The following is a 24,375-nucleotide window of genomic DNA, read 5'->3' as shown; positions in this document are numbered from 1 at the left end:
ACTTACATGTAACACGAAGAACGCACGAACAGGGAAATGACCACATAAAAACCGAACGAACAAAATGGACAAACAAACCGAAACAGTCCCGTATGGTGCAACATAGACAGACACTAACACAGGAGACAACCACCCACAAACAAACAATGTGACCCCACCTACCTTAATATGATTCTCAATCAGAGGAGATGAAAACCACCTGCCTCTAATTGAGAACCATATTAGGTACCCAAACCAACATAGAAACAGAAAACATAGACTGCCCACCCAAACTCACGTCCTGACCAGCTAACACATACAAAAACTAACAGAAAACAGGTCAGGAACGTGACATACATAGACAAGATCCCACAAAGCACAATGGGGAAATGGCTACCTAAATATGATCCCCAATCAGAGACAACGATAAACAGCTGCCTCTGATTGGGAACCATACCAGGCCAACATAGAAATATAATTAACCTACATTAACCTACCCTTAACGCTGTTTTCACTTTGGAAAAAATCGTGCCCAATTTAAACGGCCTCGTACTCTGTTCTAGATCATACAATATGCATATTATTATTACTATTGGATAGAAAACACTCTGAAGTTTCTAAAACTGTTTGAATTATATCTGTGAGTAAAACAGAACTCATTTGGCAGCAAAATTCCATACAGGAAGTGAAAAATCTGAAAACGAGGCTCTGTTTCAGGGCCTGCCTATTCAACTGGCTTTTATTTATCGATATGTATGCACTTCATACGCCTTCCACTAGATGTCAACAGGCAGTGGACGGTGGAATGGGGTGTCTAGCTTGATCTGAGGCCGAACAAGAGCTTTTGGAGTGACAGGTCCGGTATTTTCTTTGTCTTCGACGGCGCGCCAAGAGAGGATGCGCCAAGAGAGGATGGGAATGTTAGCAACCTTGGCTAGCATTGTGGCACGAATTCGACAGAAGAAATGGACATTCTAAAACCAAACAACGATTTATTCTGGAAATAGGACTCCTTGTACAACATTCTGATGGAAGCTCAGCAAAAGTAAGACAACATTTATGATGTTATTTCGTATTTCTGTGTAATATGTTGATGCTTATTCTCCGCCGTGTTGGTGAGCGCTGTCTCACAATAACCCAAGCTGTATGTTGTGGTAGAGTTATTTTAAAAAATCTAACACAGCGGTTGCATTAAGAACCAGTGTATCTTTAATTTGCCATACAACAAGTATTTTTATGTAAAGTTTATGATGAGTTCTTTGGTCAGATTAGGTGAGTGTCCAAAATATCTCCGGACATTCTGGGGAAATGTTGCTACGTATTCACAATGTATAACCACGATTTGCATCTCTAAATATGCACATTTTCGAACAAAACAAAAATGTATTGTATAACATGATGTTATAAGACTGTCATCTGATGAAGTTGTCCAAAGGTTAGTGATTAATTTTATATCTATTGCTGGTTTTTGCGAAAGCTACCTTTGCGGTGAATAAATGCGTTTGTGTGTTTGGCTATTGTGGTAAGCTAATATAATGCTATATTGTGTTTTCGCTGTAAAACACTTAAAAAATCGGAAATATTGGCTGAATTCACAAGATGTTTATCTTTCATTTGCTGTACACCATGTATTTTTCATAAGTGTTTTATGATGAGTATTTATGTATTTCACGTTGCTCTGTAATTATTCTGGCTGCTTTGGTGCTATTTTTTATGGTGGCTGCAATGTAAAACTATGATTTATACCTCAAATATGCACATTTTTGAACAAAACATAAATGTATTGTATAACATGTTATAAGACTGTCATCTGATGAAGTTGTTTCTTGGTTAGTGACTAATTTTATCTCTATTTTGTCGGTTTTGTGAAAGCTACCTATGCGGTGGAAACATGGTGAAAATATGCTGTTGTGTGTTTGGCTATTGTGGTTAGCTAATAGAAATACATATTGTGTTTTCGCTGTAAAACATTTTAAAAATCGGAAATGATGGCTGGATTCACAAGATGTTTATCTTTCATTTGCTGTATTGGACTTGTGATTTCATGAAAATTATATTATATGATATCCCTGTCCCATTAGGCTAGGCTATGCTAGTCAGCTTTTTTGATGAGGAGGATCCCGGATCCGSGAGGTTGATGAAGTAGAGGTTTTAATCACACCCAGACCTAACCAACATAGAGAATCAAAGCTCTCTATGGTCAGGCCGTGACAGTATCAGGATTGATAAAAAGCTATCTTTCAAAAAGCATGATAATGAATTACATTGAACAAAAAACAATCTCAACTTGCAACAATTTCAAAGATTTTACTGAGTTACAGTTCATATAAAGAAATCAGTCAATTGAAATAAATAAATTAGGCCCTAATCTATTGATTTCACATGACTGTGAATACAGATATGCATTTGTTGGTCACAGATACCTTAAAAAAAGATAGGGACGTGGATCAGAAAACCAATCATTATCTGGTGTGACCACCATTTGCCTCATGCAGCGTGACACATCTCCTTTGCATAGAGTTGATCAGGCTATTGATTGTGGCCTATGGAATGTTGTTCCACTCCTCTTCAATTGCTGTGCGAAGTTGCTGGATATTGTCGGGAACTGGAACACGCTGTCGTACACGTCGATCCAGAGCATCCGAAACATGCTTAATGGGTGACATGTCTAGTGAGTATGCAGGTCATGGAAGAACTGGGACATTTTCAGCTTCCAGGAATTGTATACAGTGTCACGTTCCTGACCTTATTTCCTTTGTTTAGTCTTTGTTTAGTTGGTCAGGACGTGAGCTGGGTGGGTATATTCTATGTTTTGTGTCTCATTGGTTAAGGTGTGTCTGATTGGCCTGATATGGTTCTCAATCAGAGGCAGGTGTTTTACGTTGTCTCTGATTGGGAACCATATTTAGGTAGGCTGTGTTCACTGTTTGTTTGTGGGTGTTGTTCCTGTTCATTTGGTTCTTTGTTTTCACTAGGTTCACATGTTCAGGTCTGTAGCGTCGTTGGTTTCATTTCTGTTTATTGTTTTGTTCATGTTTAATAAGTGTTCCAATAAATATGGAAACGTACCACGCTGCGATTTGGTCCTCCTCTCTTCCACTTAACGACGAGCGTTACATACAGATACTTGCAACATGGGGCCCTGTATTATCATGCTGAACCATGAGGTGATGGAGGCAGATGAATGTCACGGCAATGGGCCTCAGGATCACATCACGGTATCTCTGTGCATTCAAATTACCATCGATGAAATGAAATTGTGTTCGTTGTCCATAGCTTATGCCTGGCCATACTATAAACCTACCGCCACCATGGGGTTCTCTGTTGACATCAGCAAACTGCTCACCCACACAACACGCCATACTAGAGGTTGACCGATTAATAGGAATGGCCGATTAACCTCTCTGGTACAAGTGGGACACTAGCGGCCCACCTCGACAACAGCCAGTGAAATTGCAGGGCGCCAAATTCAAAACAGAAATCCAATAATTCAAATTCCTCAAACATACAAGCATTATCCACCATTTTAAAGATAAACTTCTTGTAAATCCAACCACAGTGTCGGATGTTTTGTTCGATAAAGTTCATATTTATATCCAAAAATCTCAGTTTACATTGGCGCGTTATGTCCAGAAATGCATTGTCTCAAACAAACATCCTGTGAAATTGCAGAGAGCCACATCAAATTACAGAAATACTCATCATAAACATTGATAAACGATACAAGTGTTAAACATACAAATAAAGATAAACTTCTCCTTAATGCAACCGCTGTGTCAGATTTCAAAAAGGCTTTACGGAGAAAGCACACTTTGCGATTATGTTAGGTCTGCACCTAGCCACAGAAACACATACAGCCATTTTCCAGCCAAGGAGAGTGTCACAAAAGTCAGAAATAGCATTAAAATGAATCACTTACCTTTGATGATCTTCATCTATTGGCACTCCCAGGTCTCCATGTTAGACAATACATTTTCGTTTTGTTCGATAATGTCCCTCTTTATGACCAAATACCTCATTTTTGTTCGCGGGTTTTGTCCAGTAATCCGAATGCTTAAGGTGCGTGCACTAATTCCAGACGAAAAGTTTTTAAAAAGTACAATAAAAGTTAGTAGAAACATGCCAATCGATGTTTAAAATCAATCCTCCGGTTGTTTTTGTCAGAAATAATCAATAATATTTCAACCGGACAAAAGCTTGGTGAATAGGAAAGGAGAAACAAGAAAGGCGCGTTCCCGATCAGGGCGCATGGCTGATGAATGGAAATGTCCACTGGCCACTGATTGAAAGTGCTGTATCTCCCTAATTTTTCAGAGTAAAAGCCTGAAACAATGCCTAAAGACTGGCCACATGTACAGGAAGCCATAGAGACCGTGAACTGGGTCCTAAGTTTTTGTATGGTGGATAGGCTTTCAATGGAAAAACAGCATTTCAAAATAATAGTACTTCCTGGTTGGATTTTCCTTGGGTTTTCTCCTGCCATATCAGTTCTGTTATAGTCACAGACATTATTTTAACAGTTTTGGAAACTTTAGAGTGTCTTCTATCCAAATCTACTAATTATATGCATATCATATCTTCTGGGCCTGAGTAGCAGGCAGTTTAATTTGGGCATGCTTTTCATCCAAAATTCCGAATGAAGTTAATTAGGGCCGATTCCAAGTTTTCATAACAATCGGTAATCGGCATTTTTGGAGAACCGATTATGGCCGATTACATTGCACTCCAAGAGAAGACTGCGTGGCAGGCTGACTACCTGTTATGCGATGGCAGCAAGAGCCAAGGTAAGGTGCTAGCTTGCATTAAACTTATCTTAGAAAAAACTATCAATCTTAACATATTCACTAGTTAATTAACTTCTCTGCACTACGGATCCCTTTTACGGGATCCGTACACACTGTCTGTCATCTGTTCGGTACAGTTTAAACCGGTATTCATTCGTGAAGAGCACACTTATCCAGCGTGCCAGTGGCCATCATCGTGAGCATTTGCACACTGCAGTCAGGTCAAGACCCTGGTGAGGACAAAGATCACTCAGACGGTTTCTGACAGTTTGTGCAGAAATTCTTCATTATGCAAACCCACAGTTTCATCAGTTGTTCAGGTGGCTGGTCTCAGATGATCCCGCGGGTAAAGAAGTGGAGGTCCTGGGCTGGCGTGGTTACATGTGGTCTGTGGTTGTGAGGCCAGTTGGACATATAGCCAAATTCTCTAAAATGACGTTGGAGGCTGTGTAGGTAGAGTAATGAACATTCAATTATCTGGCAACAGTTCTGAGATATTTTATTTCAGCTCATAAAACATGGGACAAACACTTTACATTTTGTGTTTATATTTCAGTACAGTTAAGAAATTAAAATGTTATTTCTAGGAATGCCTTTCTTTAAATAGCAGAAAATAAATAATTCAGTCACCATTCATACAAGTTATAGACTATGGCAATATTGTCCATATGAATGCAGCTGCCACTGTATTGAAGCCATTAGTCACAGTTTATCAAAGCGCACTCCACTTTATTATGGGCAATAGCTTCAGTACACACTGCATTCTGTATCAGAAAGTAGGCTGGCCCTCTTTGAAGTCTCGTAGATCGATGCATTGCACTCTTGTTTATAAAGCATTCCTGCATAAACTTCCGCCGTACCTTACCACATTGTTAACTTCCAGATATACAAGATACCAGACTCGGTCTCAGGGATGGCTAACTCAAATCGAATCAAATCAAATGTTATTTGTCACATGTGCAAAAATACAACAGGTGTAGTAGACCTTTCCTTGAAATGCTTACTTACAAGCCCTTAACCAACAATGCAGTTTTATGAAAATAGAGTTAAGAAAATATTTACTGAATAAACTAAAGTAAAAAAATATATATAAAAAAATATGTGATTGGGTATAGGTTAGTCGAGGTAATTTGTACATGTAGGTAGGGGTAAAGTGACTATGTCATGCGGTAGCAGAGAGAACAGTCTATGACTTCGGTGACTGGAGTCTTCGACCATTTTTTGCACCTTTCTCTAACACCGCATAGAAACTCTAGAGATCCCATTGATCTGTTTTTAGTTTAGTTTTTTTTTGTCACCTTACTTGTGGAATAATCTCCAAGGCTCTCTCATATAAGTTGTTTTGCTTTTCGTGTATTGGTGTGAAAATGTATGTGTACAGTATATTTATGTGTATAGTGTATATTGATGTGTATTAATATGTACAGTACCAGTCAAAAGTTTGAACACACCTACTCATTCAAGGGTTTTTCTAAATATTTTACTATTTTCTACATTGTAGAATAATAGTGAAGACATCAAAACTAGAAATAGTACATATGTAATGTAACCAAAAAAGTTTTAAAAGTTTTAAACAAATCAAAATATATTAAACATTTTAGATTCTTCAAAGTGCCACCCATTGCCTTGATGAGAGCTTTGCACACTCTTGGCATTCTCTCAACCAGTTTCACATGGAATGCTTTTCCAATAGTTTTGAAGTCGTTCCCACATACGCTGAGCACTTGTTGGCTGCTTTTCCTTCACTCTGCGGTCTAACTCATCCCAAACCATTTCAATTCGGTTGAGGTCGGGTGATTGTGGAGGCCAGGTCATCTGATGCAGTACTCCATCACTCTAATTCTTGGTCAAATAGCCCTTACACAGCCTGGAGGTGTGTTGGGTCATTGTCCTGTTGAAAAACAAATGACAGTCCCACTAAGCGCAAACCAGATGGGATGGCGTATCACTGCAGAATGCTGTGGTAGCAATGCTGGATAAGAGTGCCTTGAATTCTAAATAAATCACAGAAAGTGTCCCCAGCAAAGCACCCCCACACCATCACAACACCTCTTGCATGCTTCACGGTGGGAACCACACATGCATAGATAATCCGTTCACCTACTCTGCATCTGGCAAAGTCACGGCGGTTGGAACCAAAAATCTTAAATTTGGACTCATCAGACCAAAGGACAGATTTCCGCTGGTCTAATGTCCATTGCTCATATTTCTTGGCCCAAGCAAGTCTCTTCTTATTATTGGTGTCCTTTAGTAGTGGTTTCTTTGCAGCAACTCAACCATGAATGCCTGATTTACTGATTGACTGATCTTCATGTCTTAAAGTAATGATGGACTGGCATTTCTCTTTGCTCATTTTGAGCTGTTCTTGTCATAATATGGACTTGGTATTTTACCAAATAGGGCTATCTTCTGTATACCACCTCTATCTTGTCACAACACAACTGATTGACTCAAACACATTAAGAAGGAAATAAATTCCCCAAAATTTACTTTTAAAAAGGCACACCTGTAAATTGATATACATTCCAGGTGACTACCTCATTAAACTGGTTGAGAGAATGCCAAGAATGTGCAAAGCTGTCATCAAGGCAAAGGGTGGCTACTTTGAGGATGACTCAACACTATACATATCAGCTACTACAGTGACTGAAATGACTGCAACCCTTAACAAAGAGTTTCAGTTARTTTCAGAGTGGGTGGAAAGGAATAAGTTAGTCTTAAATATTTCAAAAACGAAAATCATTGTATCTGTAACTGTCATGGTCAAGGCATATTGATACAACAGTAGCTAAGATGGGGAGAAGTATGTTCATAAGGCGCTGCTCTACCTTCTTGACAGCACTGTCAACAAGGCAGGTCCTAAAAAATGGAATGAGTTGGTGTGTTCAAACTTTTGACTGGTACTGTATATACGGCTGATCTGTAAAAGAGACTGCTCGTCTCAGCCTGACTCCCTGTCAAAATGAAGTTTAAATAAAAAATGAATACAAAATTGTTTTGGATCCTATTATATATTAAGATGCTCAAACTATTACACGTTTACTTTGATATATGAAGTGTCCAGTGCCACTCAGTTGACATGCAATATCTACAGGTGTCTTCAGCTAGCTTAGCTGTAAACTTACTCGTTGTGCATGCAGTTGATAATTGATAAATTAATGTGGACAATCTTTGTCTATATGAGCTGAATAAAAGTGTTTTATCATATGTCACACCCTTAAAGGTGGAGGACTGTTCCTCGGTGTGTACCCAAGACATATTGATATATACAGTTGAAACAGTGTAAACCATAATGACTCACAGTGAAACCTGGGGGAATTGGCACACGGTCTGTATACAGCAAATCACAACCTGACAGGATTGGATTACAAAATCAACATCTCCTTGCACAGGTAGTTTACAATATGTCTCGAGCAGATTAATCATACATAAAACACATTTATTACATGTCCAGTGTTTCACATTGGCATAGTAACATCTTATGAATGAGGGCACTTAGTATAATCTGGGGCTATTATTGCCTCTCTATGTCACCCTGTAGTGGCCATGGTTGCTGAGGTGAAATCAGAATGGATGGGCCTTTTTTCTCTTCTATTTTTTGGTGTGTGAAATATCTGTGCAATTAGTTTCAAAGTTGATGTTTTAATAGGAGGGAGGAGAGGAAAGTGCAGGGCAGTGCCAGGAATAAAGAGTTTTTCAGGTGTGGTCGTAAACGTGTCCTTCGGTAAAGGATATCAAAGACTTGTCAACGTTCTGCTCTATCAGCGGAATGGGATGCCTGCAGGAAGAAAGTAACCACGGAAACGTAGAACATGGCAGTTCTGGAACCAATTACATTGTTCTCCTTTAGCCTTGAGGAATGTGGCGACATGCCTGAAGTGATTGTATGCGCTTTCTTTTCCAGCATAGGACCAAACAGAATGTGCAGGGAAATCCCAATGCCTTTACAGTTATACCTTTTGAAGGCAGATTTGTTTCATTGTTTTACTTTAAATCATTGTGTCCTGTTCATTTCTTTACTTTAAATAATTTCCAGGGGTTAAGAAAGTTCTACCTCCACAGATGTCCCCTGGCCATACTCATGGCATGTTCATTTAAAAACAATCACCTTTAAAAAAAGTTGCCTCTTCTTTTCATTTTCACTCTCTTTCTGACAGATGAGTTCAAGACCTTCCTTATGAGGCTCCCGCAGAACTTCTTCCTGAACGTGTCGACTATCCAGCACCTTTGGTCGTTGGACGGCGTGTTCCAGTGGCGCTATGAGCAGCTGGAGAACAGCATGAGTGTGCTCTTCAGACGAGCCCAGAGAGTGGTGTTCAAGCTCTTCAGCCTCAGCAAGAGGTGCCAGAGGCAGCCTCACATCCGCCTACCCAGAGAATGGTAAGAGTCCCGCTCTGCTCCTACAATTACACCTCTTTCCACTGAGCCCCAATTACACTTTAATCACCCATCCAGGAAGCTGATAGCGATCCTCTCTACCTCTCCCTGTGTGAGTGGGAGAAACAGGGAGCCAGCCAAGTAATGTTTATCTACTTTATTACTGCAGCTCTGAAGAAAACTGGAAGTACTATACTTTTTTTTGTGAAGAGAAATCTCCATAGACTGTGGAGAGATGGAGAGAGAAAGTGGAATGTTTGTCAGTTTGCCTGGGAGTGAAGCGGAACACTTGAAAGGCTAAAACTTGAAAGGCTCCCCTACGTCCCGTTCGTTCGCAGCACTTCACACAGACGATATATGATTGATTTCACTTCCTGGGGCCAGTTCCACTGCTAACAATGAAATGAAATCAAATCATTGAATCAAATATAATTTGTCACATGATTCATAAACAACAAGTACAGACTAAGAGTGAAATGCTTACTTTTCCAACAATGCAGAGTTAAAGATAAAGATAAAACATAGAAATAGCAACAAGAGGAATAAATACACAGCGAATAACAAATAACAATGATGAGTAAAAATAACATAGATAGATATACAATGGGGAGAACAAGTATTTGACACACTTCCGATTTTGCAGGTTTTCCTACTTACAAAGCATGTAGAGGTCTGTAATTTTTCAGAAAATCCAGAAAATCACATTGTATGATTTTTAAGTAATTAATTTGCATTTTATTGCATGACATAAGTATTTGATCACCTACAACCAGTAAGAATTCCGGCTCTCACAGACCTGTTAGTTTTTCTTTAAGAAGCCCTCCTGTTCTCCACTCATTACCTGTATTAACTGCACCTGTTTGAACTCGTTACATGTTATAAAAAAACCCTGTCCACACACTAAATCAAACAGACTCCAACCTCTCCACAATGGCCAAGACCAGAGAGCTGTGTAAGGACATCAGGGTTAAATTTGTAGACCTGCACAGGGCTGGGATGGGCTACAGGACAATAGGCAAGCAGCTTGGTGAAGAAGGCAACGACTGTTGGCGCAATTATTAGAAAATGGAAGAGTTCAAGATGACGGTCAATCACCCTCGGTCTGGGGCTCCATGCAAGATCTAACCCCATGCGGCATCAATGATCATGAGGAAGGTGAGGGATCAGCCCAGAACTACATGGCAGACCTGGTCAATGACCTGAAGAGAGCTGGGACCACAGTCTCAAAGAAAACCATTAGTAACACACTACGACGCCGTCATGGATTAAATCCTGCAGCGCACGCAAGGTCCCCTGCTCAAGCCAGCGCATGTCCAGGCCCGTTGAAGTTTGCCAATGACCATCTGGATGATCCAGAGGAGGAATGGGAGAAGGTCATATGGTCTGATGAGACAAAAATAGAGCTTTTTGGTCTAAACTCCACTCGCCGTGTTTGGAGGAAGAAGAAGGATGAGAACAACCCCAAGAACACCATCCCAACCGTGAAGCATGGAGGTGGAAACTCATTCTTTGGGGATGCTTTTCTGCAAAGGGGACAGGACGACTGCACCGTTTGAGGGGAGGATGGATGGGCCATGTATCGCGAGATCTTGGCCAACAACCTCTTTCCCCTCAGTAAGAGCATTGAAGATGGGTCGTGGCTGGGTCTTCCAGCATGACAACGACCCGAAACACACAGCAGGGCAACTAAGGAGTGGCTCCGTAAGAAGCATCTCAAGGTCCTGGAGTGGCCTAGCCAGTCTCCAGACCCGAACTCAATAGAAAATCTTTGGAGGGAGCTGAAAGTCCGTATTGCCCAGCAACAGCCCCGAAACCTGAAGGATCTGGAGAAGGTCTGTATGGAGGAGTGGGCCAAAATCCCTGCTGCAGTGTGTGCAAACCTGGTCAAGAACTACAGGAAACGTATGATCTCTGTAATTGCAAACAAAGGTTTCTGTACCAAATATTAAGTTCTGCTTTTCTGATGTATCAAATACTTATGTCATGCAATAAAATGCAAATTAATTACTTAAAAATCATACAATGTGATTTTCTGGATTTTTTTGATTTTTTTTAGATTCCGTCTTCACAGTTGAAGTGTATCTATGATAAAAATTACAGACCTCTACATGCTTTGTAAGTAGGAAAACCTGCAAAATCGGCAGTGTATCAAATACTTGTTCTCCCCACTGTATATAGGTTGTACAAAATAACATGGCTTTACACAGGGAGTAAAAAAATAACATGGCTATATACAGAGAGTAGAAAATAACATGGCTATATACAGGGAGTAGAAAGGAACATGGATATACAGTGCATTCGGAAAGTATTTTGACCCCTTCACTTTTTCCACATTTTGTTATGTTACAGCCTTATTCTAAAATCGTTTTTTTTTTACTCATTAATCTACACTCAATACCCCATAATGAGAAAGCGAAGACAGGTTTTTAGACATTTTTGCTAATTTATTACAAATAACAAACAGAAAAAACGTATTTACATAAGTATTCAGACCCTTTGCTCTGAGACTCGAAAATGAGCACAGGTGCAACCTGTTTCCATTGATCATCCTTGAGATGATCCACCTGTGGTAAATTCAATTGATCGGACATGATTTGGAAAGGCACACACCTCTCTATATAAGATCGCACAGTTGACAGTGCATGTTAGAATAAAAACCAAGCCATGAGGTCAAAGGAATTGTCTGTAGAGCCCTGAGACAGGATTGTGTCAAGGCACAGATATGGGGAAGGGTACCAAAACATTTCTGCAGTATTGAAGGTCCCCAAGAACACAGTGACCTCCATCGTTCTTCAATGGTGCAGAACCCCCAACACTCTTCCTAGAGCTGGCCGCCCAACCAAACTCTGTTTATGGGTTAGTATGTGTGAGTTTATGGGTTAGAGTCCAGTGTGTGTGCAGAGAGTCAGTGCAAGAGAATTAGTAAAAAAAAAAGTAAATGCAGGTAGCCCGGGTACTCATTTGATTAGCTATTTAGCAGCCTTGTTTAGCAGTCTTATGGCTTGGGGTAGAAGTTGTTCATGGTCCTGCTGGTTCCAGACTTGGTGCACTGCACTTGGTGCACTTGCCATCCAGTAGCCGAGAGAACAGTCTTTAACTATTTTTTAAGGCCTTCCTCTGACACTGCCTGAATAGAAGTCCTGAATGGCAGAGATTATGACCACAGTGATGTACTGGGCCGTATTCATCACCCTCTGTTGCGCCTTGCAGTCGAGAGCCTTGTAGTTGCCGTACCACGCTGTAATGCAGCCGTTCAAGATGCTCTCAATGGTGCAGCTGTAGAACTTTTTGAGGATCTGAGGGTCCATGCCAAATCTTTTCAGCCTCCTGAGGGGGAAGCGATGCTGTCGTCCCCTCTTCACAACTGAGTGTGTGTGTGTGGACCATGTTAATTCCTTAGTGATGTGGACACCGAGGAACTTGAAACTCTTGACCCACTTCACTACAGCCCCCTCAATGTGTATGGGGGCGTGCTCCCCCCTACGTTTTATGCAGACCACAATCAGCTCCTTTGTTTTGCTGAAGTTGAGTAAAAGGTTGTTGTCCTGACACCACACTGCCAGGTCTCTGACCTCCTCCCTGAAGGCTGCTTCATCGCCGTTGTGTCTGTCACGTTCCTGACCTTATTTCCTTTGTTTAGTATTGTTTAGTTGGTCAGGACGTGAGCTGGGTGGGCATTCTGTGTTATGTGTTTCTATGTTGGGTTCATTCAACTAGCCTGATATGGTTCTCAATCAGGGGCAGGTGTTTTACGTTTCCTCTGATTGAGAACCATATTAAGGTAGGCTGTTCTCACTGTTTGTTTGTGGGTGATTGTTGCTGTGTCTGTGTTTGTTTCACCACACGGTACTGTTTCGTTTCAGTCGTTCGTTTGTTCCTACCTGTTCGTGCGTTCATGTTTTATGTGTTCTCAAGTTCAGGTCTGTTAACGTYGTTTATTATTTTGTAGTTTGTTCAAGTGTTTTTTTCGTCTTCGTTATTATTATTAMAATTATTATGTATTCAACCCACGCTGCGTTTTGGTCCGATCCTTGCTCCTCTTCAGCCGAGGAGGAAGACGAGCGTTACAGTGTCAGTTCCTACCACCGTTACGTCATCAGCAAAGTTGATGAAGGTGTTGGAGTCATGCGCGGCCTCGCAGTCGTTGGTGAACTTGGAATACAGCAGAGTACTAAGCACACACCGTGTTGATGGTCAGCATGGCGGATGTGTTGTTGCCTACCCTCACCTCCTAGGGGCGGCCCGTCAGGTAGTTCAGGATCCAGTTTCAGAGGGAAGTGTTCAGTCCCACGGTCCTGAGCTTGTTGATGAGCTTGGAGGGGACTATTGTGTTGAATGCCAAGCTGTAGTCAATAAACAGCATTCTTACATATTGATTCCCTTTGTCCAGGTTTGTAAGGGCAGTGTGGACTACAATAGAGATTGTATCATCTGTGGATGTGTTGGGGCGATTTGCGAATTGGAGTGGAGCAAGAGTGTCTGGGATGATGGTGTTGATGTGAGCCATAACAAGCCTTTCAAAGCATTTCATGGCTAAAGATGTGGGTGTGATAGTCATTTAGGCAGGTTACCTTGACCTTCTTGGTCATGATGACTATGGTGGTCTGCTTGAAACAAGTTGGTTTTACGGACTGGTTCAGGGATTGGTTGAACATTTCAGTAAAGAAACTTGCCAGCTGGTCAGCACATGCTCTGCGTATGCGTCTTGGTAATCCGTCTGGCCCTGTTAACCTGTTTAAAAGTCTTGCATCGGCTACGGAGAGCGTGATCACACAGTCATCCGGAACAGCTGGTGCTGTCATGCACGGTTCAATGTTGCTTGCCTTGATGCGAGCATGGTAGACTCGCGCCGCTGGTCAGCTCGCGGCTGGATTTCCCTTTGTTAACTGTGATAGTTTACATGTCCTGACACGTTGTTGGGTGTCAGAGCCGGCGTAGTAGGATTCGATCTTAGGAAGTGTTCAAAATGTACACAATTGTTACCCGGAAGAAAATGGGGGTGTCATGCTTTTTCACTTTCATTCAGGCGAGGGTTTAGTATTTTTACATTTGGTCCAGGGGAGGGTCATGTAATTTGTAATCGGTTAACAAACCTAACGCAATGGTAAATCTAAGCGCTGGCGGTAGCACTGTTGGTTCGGGGGGGTGTCAAAAAGTATCAGAGCAGTGCTAGCGGTGGCACAAACTGACTTTTGATGAATAAACCAGTTGTGGGTGTGTCAAGGCTTTGCCCCTCACTGGCCAATCAGAACGTCCTCCATGGCTAAATATGTGGTTTCTTCAAGTTGTGTAGTTATGGTATTTTATGTAATAGAGTTTKTTACACAACTTGTAGAAACGAAATAACAAAACGTAGACCAATCCCATCTTTGCTAAAATGTTAACTTGAACCTGTTTGCAGCCGACATTGTTCTAAGTAATTGCATGGCTTCAATGGGTAAATATATACATAGCATGCATACTGATATAAGGGCTAGGCCTACTTTAAATTGCATTATGGCTAAGCATGGACATGCCGAACCTTGTCAATAAGCAAGATAAAAAATAATTTATTGATAAGGTCTAAAAAGAGAGCCATAATTATAATCAAATTCAAAACAAAACGAAACAACTTGTTTTAATAAGGCAGTTGTCCGTACCTCTCTGTCAGTTTAAGCTTTCTGTTTTTTGCATTGGATGTGTCTCAATCCACTGCATCCGCCTATGTAACACTTCCGCATCTGCTAGAGCAGTGTTTGTCAGACCATGAGATATCCCGAAAATCAATCTTCTCACAAAATCATCTGTAGTGTCCGAACCGTTTGGCCTAGAACCCATTATGACCCTCACAAACACAATGGTATTCTCTATGATTCCCACAAGCGTCTTGGAACTCATCTAAAGTCGGTACAGCTGATCTTCCAACTTCTGTCTATAGCTTCCAAACAGTTTGAGATACACATTTGTGTAAAGGAGAGTCTCATGAACACATACATGTTGGTTGTTTTGCTCTAGGACACTCACAGATTTCACAAGACTCATCTGATTGTCCCCCAGTACCAGTCCAAAAAAATGTATGGCACTACAGTACTAGCCAAAAGTTTGGACACACCTACTCATTCTTTATTTTTTTATTCAATTTTCTACATTTTAGAACAATAGTGAAGACATCAAACTATGAAATAACACTTATGGAAACATGTAGTAACCAAGAAAGTGTTAAACAAATCAAAATATAATTTATATTTGAGATTCTTCAAAGTAGCAAAGCTTTGCCTTGATGACAGCTTCGCACACTCTTATATACTGCTTTGCACACTCTTATATGTGTACACAGACAAGGCCTACTGAGGAGTACTGGAGGTAAGCTTGCTACTGATATAATTGATTACAATATATATATATTTATTTTTCATCGCATATAATGGAGCTATTTATCAGCATTATTGACCTCACATTAAGCCACTTGAGTAATTGACATAAATTACATTACTATGAAGCGGTGGCCGCGGAGATGGACAGCGCATGGGTGGTTAATTTGAGCAGTCCTAATTCATTTAAACGGTCTTCATTTTCGTTTGACTTTAGGCTACTAACAACAAGAGGTCTTTCTGTTGGAGCCTATTTCTTCCTATTCAAGGAATAAGAGGGAGGCCTACCTGTTTGACAGACAGAATTATTGTCTACTATCCATAGATTTTGTCAGCCATTTCCTTCAGTCACCATGCACTCCTTAAATATCCCAGTGTCAGTGAGGGAAGGGCTTAATGTGTTAACTTAAAACCAGGGCTCGAATTGAGGGGGTGGGTGAGGGTATGTGATGGTATTGTGGCTTTTGTTAAGATCTATAGCAACGCTTTAGTCCTCGATGCTAGACACAAGCTGTAAAATGCACGGGAAAGATGAGACTCTGATGCATATGGGATATCTTTTGTTTGTCTGTATGACATTCAGAGGCTGCGCTACAAACTTCTGTAGCCGAGGAGACAAAAAATGTACTTTGATTGGGAAGTAATGTGTGATTCTGTCACAATCAATTGAAGTTCAACATTTCAACATGCTATCTCTAAATCAGTCAGGAGCAATCCAGGAATAATTATTTAGGCTAAATTAATATTTCAAGGCTAGCCTGCCATTTAAGAAATAAATTGTGAAGAATTTGTGACATGCTACAGGCTGGCAGGACCGCTCAGCATTTCAACAACACATCAATAACAGCACTTCAACAACATGCCTATAAATATAGGCTGTATAAAATGACATTTCGAAAAAGTATTATTTCGAATTAAATAATAATTAAAAGAAAAATGCCTTATTAGACTATACTGTACATTCATTCTACAGTGCCTTTAAATTAACTTTTAGAAACACGAGTTTGGCCAGTCTTTGGTTTGAGGATCATGTGGTGTGCTATGCATGCCTGGTTTGTTAATATATTTTAGCAAATGCTCTTATATTCCCATGCCCTAATTACAGTCAACACAAATCAATTTTGGAACAACACCCTCTTGGAATAAAATATAATAAATGAGAAAATGAAAAAAATGAAAAAAAGTTACAAGTGCATATAGGCCTACCTGATGATATGCGGCTCCTGTGTAATTTAAAAAATAAATAAAAACAATAGCCTGTATAGAAATCAAACTTTCCGGTGCTGCAACCTGCGCTCATTCATTATCATGTTCTGTTTTGGTATTAAAAGTATCTGCTTGAATCACAGCCTATGAATGTGCATTTTCTTGTTTTCTTATGGCCCTATACAGCTCATTGAGTGCGGTCTTAGTGGTAAATAGACAGCTACGAATAATATAGATTAAAACTCTTGGTAAATAGTATTGTCTGCAGCTTATCATGAGGTATTCTAACTCAGGTGAGCAAAACCTGGAGACTTCCTTAACATTAGACATTGGGCACCAGCTGTTGTTGACCCAAAGACACACCCACCTCCCTTCATCTTACCTGAGTCTGCTGTCCGGTCTTGACGATGCATAGAAAAACCAGCACGATGTATATCCATGTCCTCGTTCAGCCTCGACTCTGAGAAACATAGGATATTACAGTTTTTCAGGTCCCGTTGATGGGATAGTCTCAAATGTAGCTCATCCTGTTTGTTCTCCAGTGATTGCACGTTCGCCAATAGAACAGAGGGCAATGGCAGTCTATTTTGCCACTGCTTCCTCTTTCGAGTCCCGGGGAGTAGGGCCTGGTCCGGAGTGGGCAGGACGTCCAGAGCTGCCAACTCCTTGAAGTAGAAATGTTCGTCCAAATCGAGGTTGGTGATCTCTGTTCTGATGTCCAGAAGCTGATTATGGTCATAGGAAATTATGGTGGAGACATTATGTACAAATACAGTTAAGATCAGTGTAAAAAAAACACACAAAAAAGAGCAGAATTGGTCAGATGCCCGTAAATCTGCTGCTATCCAGGCTGTATCACATCCGGCCTTGATTGGGAGTCCCATAGGGCGGCGCACAATTGGCTCAGCGTCGTCCGGGTTTGGCCGGAGTAGGCCGTCATTGTAAATAAGAGTTTGTTCTTAACTGACTTGCCTAGTTTAATAAAGGTTAAATAAAAATAAAATAATCCACTGCAGCGCCATCTTCTTACACATTATGAAGGAATAATTTGGAGAGAGAAGTCGCCTTCGATTTATAGAGCGAATAATAATACGACTTCTGAGTCGGTTAAAACTACACTTTGTGTTCTAACTTTCACCATTAGTCCTATTGATTTTGCTCTCTAAATGCCTCTTTCACAATATTGTTATCTTTTTTTCAAAGATGTGTACTTTCGCAGAGTGCATTAATAATGGTATATGTTTTATTTAGTTTTTTACTCACAGAACCATATTTTCCCATTAAAATAATACCTGTTTTGATTTGATCAGATTTTTTACGAAGTACACTACATATACAAAAGTATGTGGACACCCCTTTAAATGAGTGGAGGTGGCTATTTCAGCCACACCCGTTGCTGACAGGTGTATAAAATCGAACACACAGCCATGCAATCTACAAAGACAAATATTGGCAGTAGAATGGCCTTACTGTAGAGCTCAGTTACTTTCAACGTGGCACCGTCATAGGATGCCACCTTTCTGACAAGTCAGTTTTTCAAACTTCTGCCCTGCTAGAGCTGCCCCGGTCAACTGTATGTGGTGTTATTGTGAAGTGGAAATGTTTAGGAGCAACAGCGGCTCTGGCGCGAAGTGGTAGGCTGCAAAAGCTCACAGAACAAGACCGCTGAGTGCTGAAGCGCGTGGCGTGTAAAAATCGTCTGTCCTCGGTTGCAACACTCACTACCGAGTCCCAAACTGCCTCTGGAAGCAACGTCAGCACAATAACTGTTCGTCGGGAGCTTCATGAAATGGGTTTCCATGGACGAGCAGCCACACACAAGCCTATCACCATGTGCAATGCAAAGCGTCGGCTGGTGTGGTGTAAAGCTCGCCACCATTGGACTCTAGAGCAGTGGAAATACGAGTGATGAATCACGCTTCACCATGTGGCATTCAGACGGACAAATCTGTTTTTGGCGGATGCCAGGAGAACGCTACCTACCCCAATGCATAGTGCCAACTGTAAAGTTGGTTGGAGGAGGAATAATGTTCTGAGGCTGTTTTTTCAGGCTCCTTAGTTCCAGTGAATGGAAATCGTAACTCTACAGCATACAATGACATTCTAGACGATTCTGCACTTCCAACTTTGTGGCAACAGTTTGGGGAAGGCCCTTTTCTGTTTCAACATGACAATGTCCCCGTGCACAAAGTGAGGTCCATGCAGAAATGGTTTGTCGAGATCGGTGTGGAAGAACTTGACTGGCCTGCACAGAGCCCTGACCTCAACTCCATTGAACACATTTGGGATGAATTGGAAAGCCCGCTGCGAGCCAGGCATAATCACCCAACATCAGTGCCCGACATCACTAATGCTCTTGTGGCTGAATGGAAGCAAGTCCCCACAGCTATGTTCCAACATCTAGTGGAAACAGTTCCCAGAAGAGTGGAGGCTGTTATAGCAGCAAATGGGGGACCAACTTCATATTAATGCCCATGATTTTGGAATGAGATGTTTGACGAACAGGTGTTCACATACTTTTGGTCATGTAGTGTATAATTGTACAAAAAAGTTTCTAAATAAACCAATTAAATTCACATCCATTTAAATTCCCAAATGTTTTGTTTTATGTTGTCTGTCTCTCTGTCTACGTCCCAGGCCCCAATCCTACTGGCTGATACACTTCCAGTCTCTCCTCTACTGTTCTGAGAACAACCAGCTGGGTTCCTTCTCTGAGGAGCTCCACAGCTGTACCTGCAGCTACGAGCACAGCCCTTGCCAGCTGCCCCCACCATGTGCCATCGGAGAGGGTCCCGCCTGCGCAGCCTGTGCCTCAGACAACCACACACGATGTGGGAGCTGCAACCCTGGCTACGCCCTAACCCAGGGGGCCTGCAGACCCATGGTGGCTGACTCAACAGAGAACTATCTGGGCTTTGAGACAGACCTACAGGACCTGGAGCTGAGATACCTCCTGCAGAGGGCCGACCGTAGGCTGGAGGTAAATACATGGCTATTTGATTTTGTGAACGATTTTGTGGATAAGTTGTAGAGATATTTTAAATGTAATAAAGTTGAATAGGATCTTGAAAAAGTAGATTGACTATTGTCTTAACAACTTAAACAACTGTATCTGTCCATCCAGGTCCACGCCATCTTCATCAGCAATGACATGCGTCTGAACAGCTGGTTTGACCCATCCTGGAGGAAGAGGATGCTGCTAACGCTGAAAAGCAACAAGTACAAGTCCAACCTGGTCCACATGCTGCTGGGCGTGTCTCTCCAGATCTGCCTGACCAAGAACAGCACCCTGGAGCCCGTCCTCACCCTCTACATCAACCCCTTCGGAGGCAGCCACTCTGAGAGCTGGTACATTCCAGTCAGTGAGAACAGCTTCCCAGACTGGACGGCCACCAAACTGGATCTACCCCTGGAGTGCTTCAACTGGACCCTGACACTGGGCAACAAGTGGAAGACCTTCTTTGAGACCATCCACATCTACCTGCGGAGCCGGATAAAGATGCAGGGCGCTGGAGGTCCGGCGGGGGCTGTGAACGACAGCCTCTACTATGAGCCATTAGAAATGGTAGACCCTTCACGGAACCTTGGCTACATGAAGATCAACAGCATCCAAGTATTTGGCTACAGCATGCACTTTGACCCGGAAGCAATCCATGACCTGATCCTGCAGCTGGACTACCCATACACACAGGGGTCCCAGGACACGGCTCTGCTGCAGCTGCTGGAGATCAGGGACCGGGTCAACAGACTGTCCCCCCCAGGTCAGCAGAGACTGGACCTGTTCGCCTGTCTGCTCAGACACCGGCTCAAACTGACCGCCAGTGAGGTGGTCCGCATACACGCCTCCCTGCAGGCCTTCAGCAACCGCCTGCCAAACTCTCTGGATTACGAGACCACCAAGCTGTGTAGTTAACAGCTACTATGGAACGACTGGGAGACGTTAAAGCTCAACGGCTACAAGGGGAACTATTGGAAGGCTAAATGGTATACTGCTACAGTAGTTTGACTTTCAATGGTTTGTTGATTCTCTGGATTACAAGACCTTAAATGTATGTACTTAACCGTTACAGAGACACAATAAGGACACGTGAATTGTGTCTTTTGGCTTTCAGTTGGGTTGTGACTCAATGACTTGTATATGGTTGAGAGATGCTGGAAGCTGGTGCTTTTTTTGTCCACAGAAGACACACAAAAACTCTGACACCATAAACAAAAACAGATCTAGAAAATCAAATATGTAACTCTCTCCACATCACCATCTTGTTTAAATACAACCCTGCTCATTTATACAGTGTATACTGAAGCCAACTGGAGGGACCTTTTAAGATACATGGTACAGTCTGTTTGTTTGTAACTCTTTTATATGTTATTTTGCTTCAGTGACAGTGCACTTTCCATAACGACCAGAATACAGTGGTGTCAGTCAGATTTGTAGATAACTTGTTATTAAAACATCATGGAGTAACAACTGTGGAGAATATTTGTCAAACTTAGAGCCGAGTAACAGCTGTTGTCACATCTCATTGTCAGACACATTTATCGCAGCAATTAAAACCACTTAGGAACTGAGTGAATGAAATTAAACATAATAGCAGAGTTTGATCAAATAATCATGAACCTATTTCATTAATTTATGCGGTTAGTTTATGGATGATGACCAAGCTTCTCCATCCTAATTAAGTAGACTTTGTAACAGGAACAATTGAAGCAATATATTGTTTAGTGAATGTGCACACACACGGACACACACACACCAAAAATGCAGATATGAATGAACAAAGCTGAGATTATTGTAAAACTGGTTCCTTTAGGGTTGTGGCTTAAAACCCACACGGTATTTTTTTCCATTATCTGCAACAGGTTGAATTGGAGCAGACCAGTAGACACCCCAGCTGCCCTTTAGGACCAGGAGTGATAGGCATCCAGTGCACTGGGTCACAGATCCATACCTGCAGTATTCATGTCAGGTCTATAAGGTGCCAGATCTCATTTACTAACATGGCCCGTATCTCATGGTATGGCTGTCCAGCGGAGCAGATGAAGGAGAGGTCACACCTATGAAGGTCAACAGCTGTCACCTCCATTTGTCTGCAATCCTCTTATCAAATCCTGCTCATATTTGAAGCTAAACTCGAACGAGAGTAATGTGGATGAAACAGGCTTAATGCTGAGGTGTTTGTCTAATGCATAACTAAATGTTAGTGTCCTTTGGATGCAGGGGTGTCAGATATTAGAGAATAATTGTTTTCAAAACAGCTAGAAAATGGCTGCCGTGAAGAGATGAAAGATTAAGGTTCTGGTTGTCTCTTTGGTCATTTGACTCCATCCAGAATTATATAATTATTTCTCCAAAAATCATCAGTCCACCCTGCTCACCTACTCCTGGTGAGCTCGCACCATTAGAGAGGTGAGACAGAGAACAGACAATATCTTTACATCCTCTCACCTCAAATCAACCCTGCAATCAATTAAACATTTCCCCTTACTAAGTAATTGAGCTAAAAACACTGGTGGAATTTTCAGAGTAAAAGGAAATATATGGAAAACAAATTCTGTCTGCACATGTATTCTTCATGAGGAAAAGATCCCCAGGTATGTGCCTATAATTATGTTTAATAGCCCTCTGCTCGTTCTGCAATTACCAGGCTCAGTTCTAAAGCTCGTTCTGGTGCTGCAGAGGCGGCTGGCTGGCTATAATTCATTATTGTGAGTTTGTAAATAGTTGTTATTCATTCTGCGGAAGCCTGGCATCTCTCTTATGAGACACTGAGTGGGCAGAGGAGAGGCCAGGCTTTGATGAAGGAAGGTCTGACCTTTACTGAGCTGTCAATCAAAGTGTAGATATATACAATTGTCTTTTGTACATGTATAGCTGTCTTATTGCAACTGGGTTGCGTGTTATGCTTTCGCTGTTCAAAATGTGGTTACTTTTCCAAACTGAACATGACAGTAAGACATGCCTGCCCGTAGGAGAGACATACAGTATAGGGTGTGTTGGTAAATTCAATCTTGAGTGCCAGAGTGCGCTCATAGTGCGATCTGAGCATTCTGACCTCACAACGTCAGTCAAGCACCCAAGCTAACTGGCTAACGTTGCTAGCTTGCTAGCTACTTCCAGACACAAATGAGAGAACACCTCACTCTGACCAATTTACTTGCCCTAGCAGAGCTGGTTAGGCTGTTTTCATGTTATCCAGAGTGTTGATGACTGTAACTGTGCTGCTGGCATCAATATAATTACGCTTTTTTGTAGGTGTTTACTGACAACGGCCATATTCAATGGGTGTTGAGGGTTCGTAAATTCATCAGTTATTACGAGCTCTGGCACACTCAGACGAGAGTGCTCTGAGATCGGAGTAGATAGACAGAGTGAATTTATGAACACACCCTTAATTATTCTCAAACAGATAATTATGATATTATTATAAATGTAAAAGAAAGACATGTTAAAATGTCACAGACACAATCATATCAAATCAAAGTGTATTGGTCACGTACACATTTTAGCAGATGTTATAGTGGGTGCAGCGAAATGCGTATATTACTAGCTCCTAACAATGCAGTAAAATGTCAAACAAGTACACAAATAAAATGTTTTAAACACAACAAGAAATCAACAAATGTCGTAACGAATCTAATTAACAATGCAAATAGCACTGTAACAGTAATCCAAATGCATGGTACACTACCGTTCAAAAGTTTGGGTCACTTAGAAATGTCCGTGTTTTTGAAAGAAAAGCAATTTTTTTTGTACATTTATAATAACATCAAATTTATCAGAAATACAGTGTAGACATTGTTAATGTTGTAAATGACCGTCGTAGCTGGAAACGGCAGATTTTTTATGGAATATCTACACAGGTGTACAGAGGTCCCTTTTCAACAACCATCACTCCTGTGTTCCAATGGCACGTTGTGTTAGAGAATGATAGGTTTCTCATTTTAAAAAGCTAATTGATCATTAGAAAACCCTTTTGCAATTATGTTAGCAAAGCTGAAAACTGTTGTCCTGACTAAAGAAGCAATAAAACTGACCTTCTTTAGACAAGTTGAGTATCTGGAGCAACAGCATTTGTGGGTTCGATTACAGGCTCAAAATGGCCAGAAACAAAGACCTTTCTTCTGAAACTCGTCAGTCTGTTCTTGTTCTGTGTCACGCCCTGGCCATAGAGAGGCTTTTATTCTCTATTTTGGTTAGGCCAGGGTGTGACTAGGGTGGGCATTCTAGTTTCTTTATTTCTATGTTTTCTGTTTCTATGTTTCTATGTTTTGGCCTGGTATGGTTCTCAATCAGGGACAGCTGTCTATCGTTGTCTCTGATTGGGAATCATACTTAGGCAGCCTGTTTTTCCACCTTAGTTGTGGGTAGTTGACTTTGTTAGTGGCCTGTATAGCTCTAGTAAGCTTCACGGTCATTTTTGTTGTTTCTTGTTTTTGTTGGCGACATTTTAAATAAAGTGAAATGTACGCTTACCACGCTGCACCTTGGTCTCATCATTATGACGATCGTGACATTCTGAGAAATAAGGGCTATTCCATGTGTGTACTACTTCCTTCACTGAACAGTGCACACTTTCTCTAATCGGAAGAGAAAGAGGAGTGGGAGGCCCCGGTGCACAACTGAGCAAGAGGACAAGTACATTAGAGTGTCTAGTTTGAGAAACAGATGCCTCACAAGT

At 41.4% G+C, this 24,375-nt stretch overlaps 1 protein-coding gene across 1 annotated transcript in view; it reads left to right on the top strand.

The window, feature by feature from the left end:
• The window catches only part of LOC111976100 (BMP/retinoic acid-inducible neural-specific protein 3-like), a 43,568-nt gene extending 19,399 nt beyond the window's left edge, over positions 1 to 24,169 (top strand). The window contains 3 exon segments of the mRNA XM_024004846.2: positions 8,921 to 9,143; positions 19,334 to 19,676; positions 19,821 to 24,169. Coding sequence (XP_023860614.1) covers positions 8,921 to 9,143; positions 19,334 to 19,676; positions 19,821 to 20,609 — 1,355 coding nt within the window. The 3' untranslated portion in view covers positions 20,610 to 24,169.
• Positions 24,170 to 24,375: the final 206 nt, after the last annotated feature.

The sequence above is a fragment of the Salvelinus sp. IW2-2015 genome, linkage group LG16 (genome assembly GCF_002910315.2).
Source record: "Salvelinus sp. IW2-2015 linkage group LG16, ASM291031v2, whole genome shotgun sequence".
Lineage (NCBI taxonomy): Eukaryota > Metazoa > Chordata > Actinopteri > Salmoniformes > Salmonidae > Salvelinus > Salvelinus sp. IW2-2015.
This window is presented reverse-complemented; position numbering and strand designations above follow the sequence as displayed.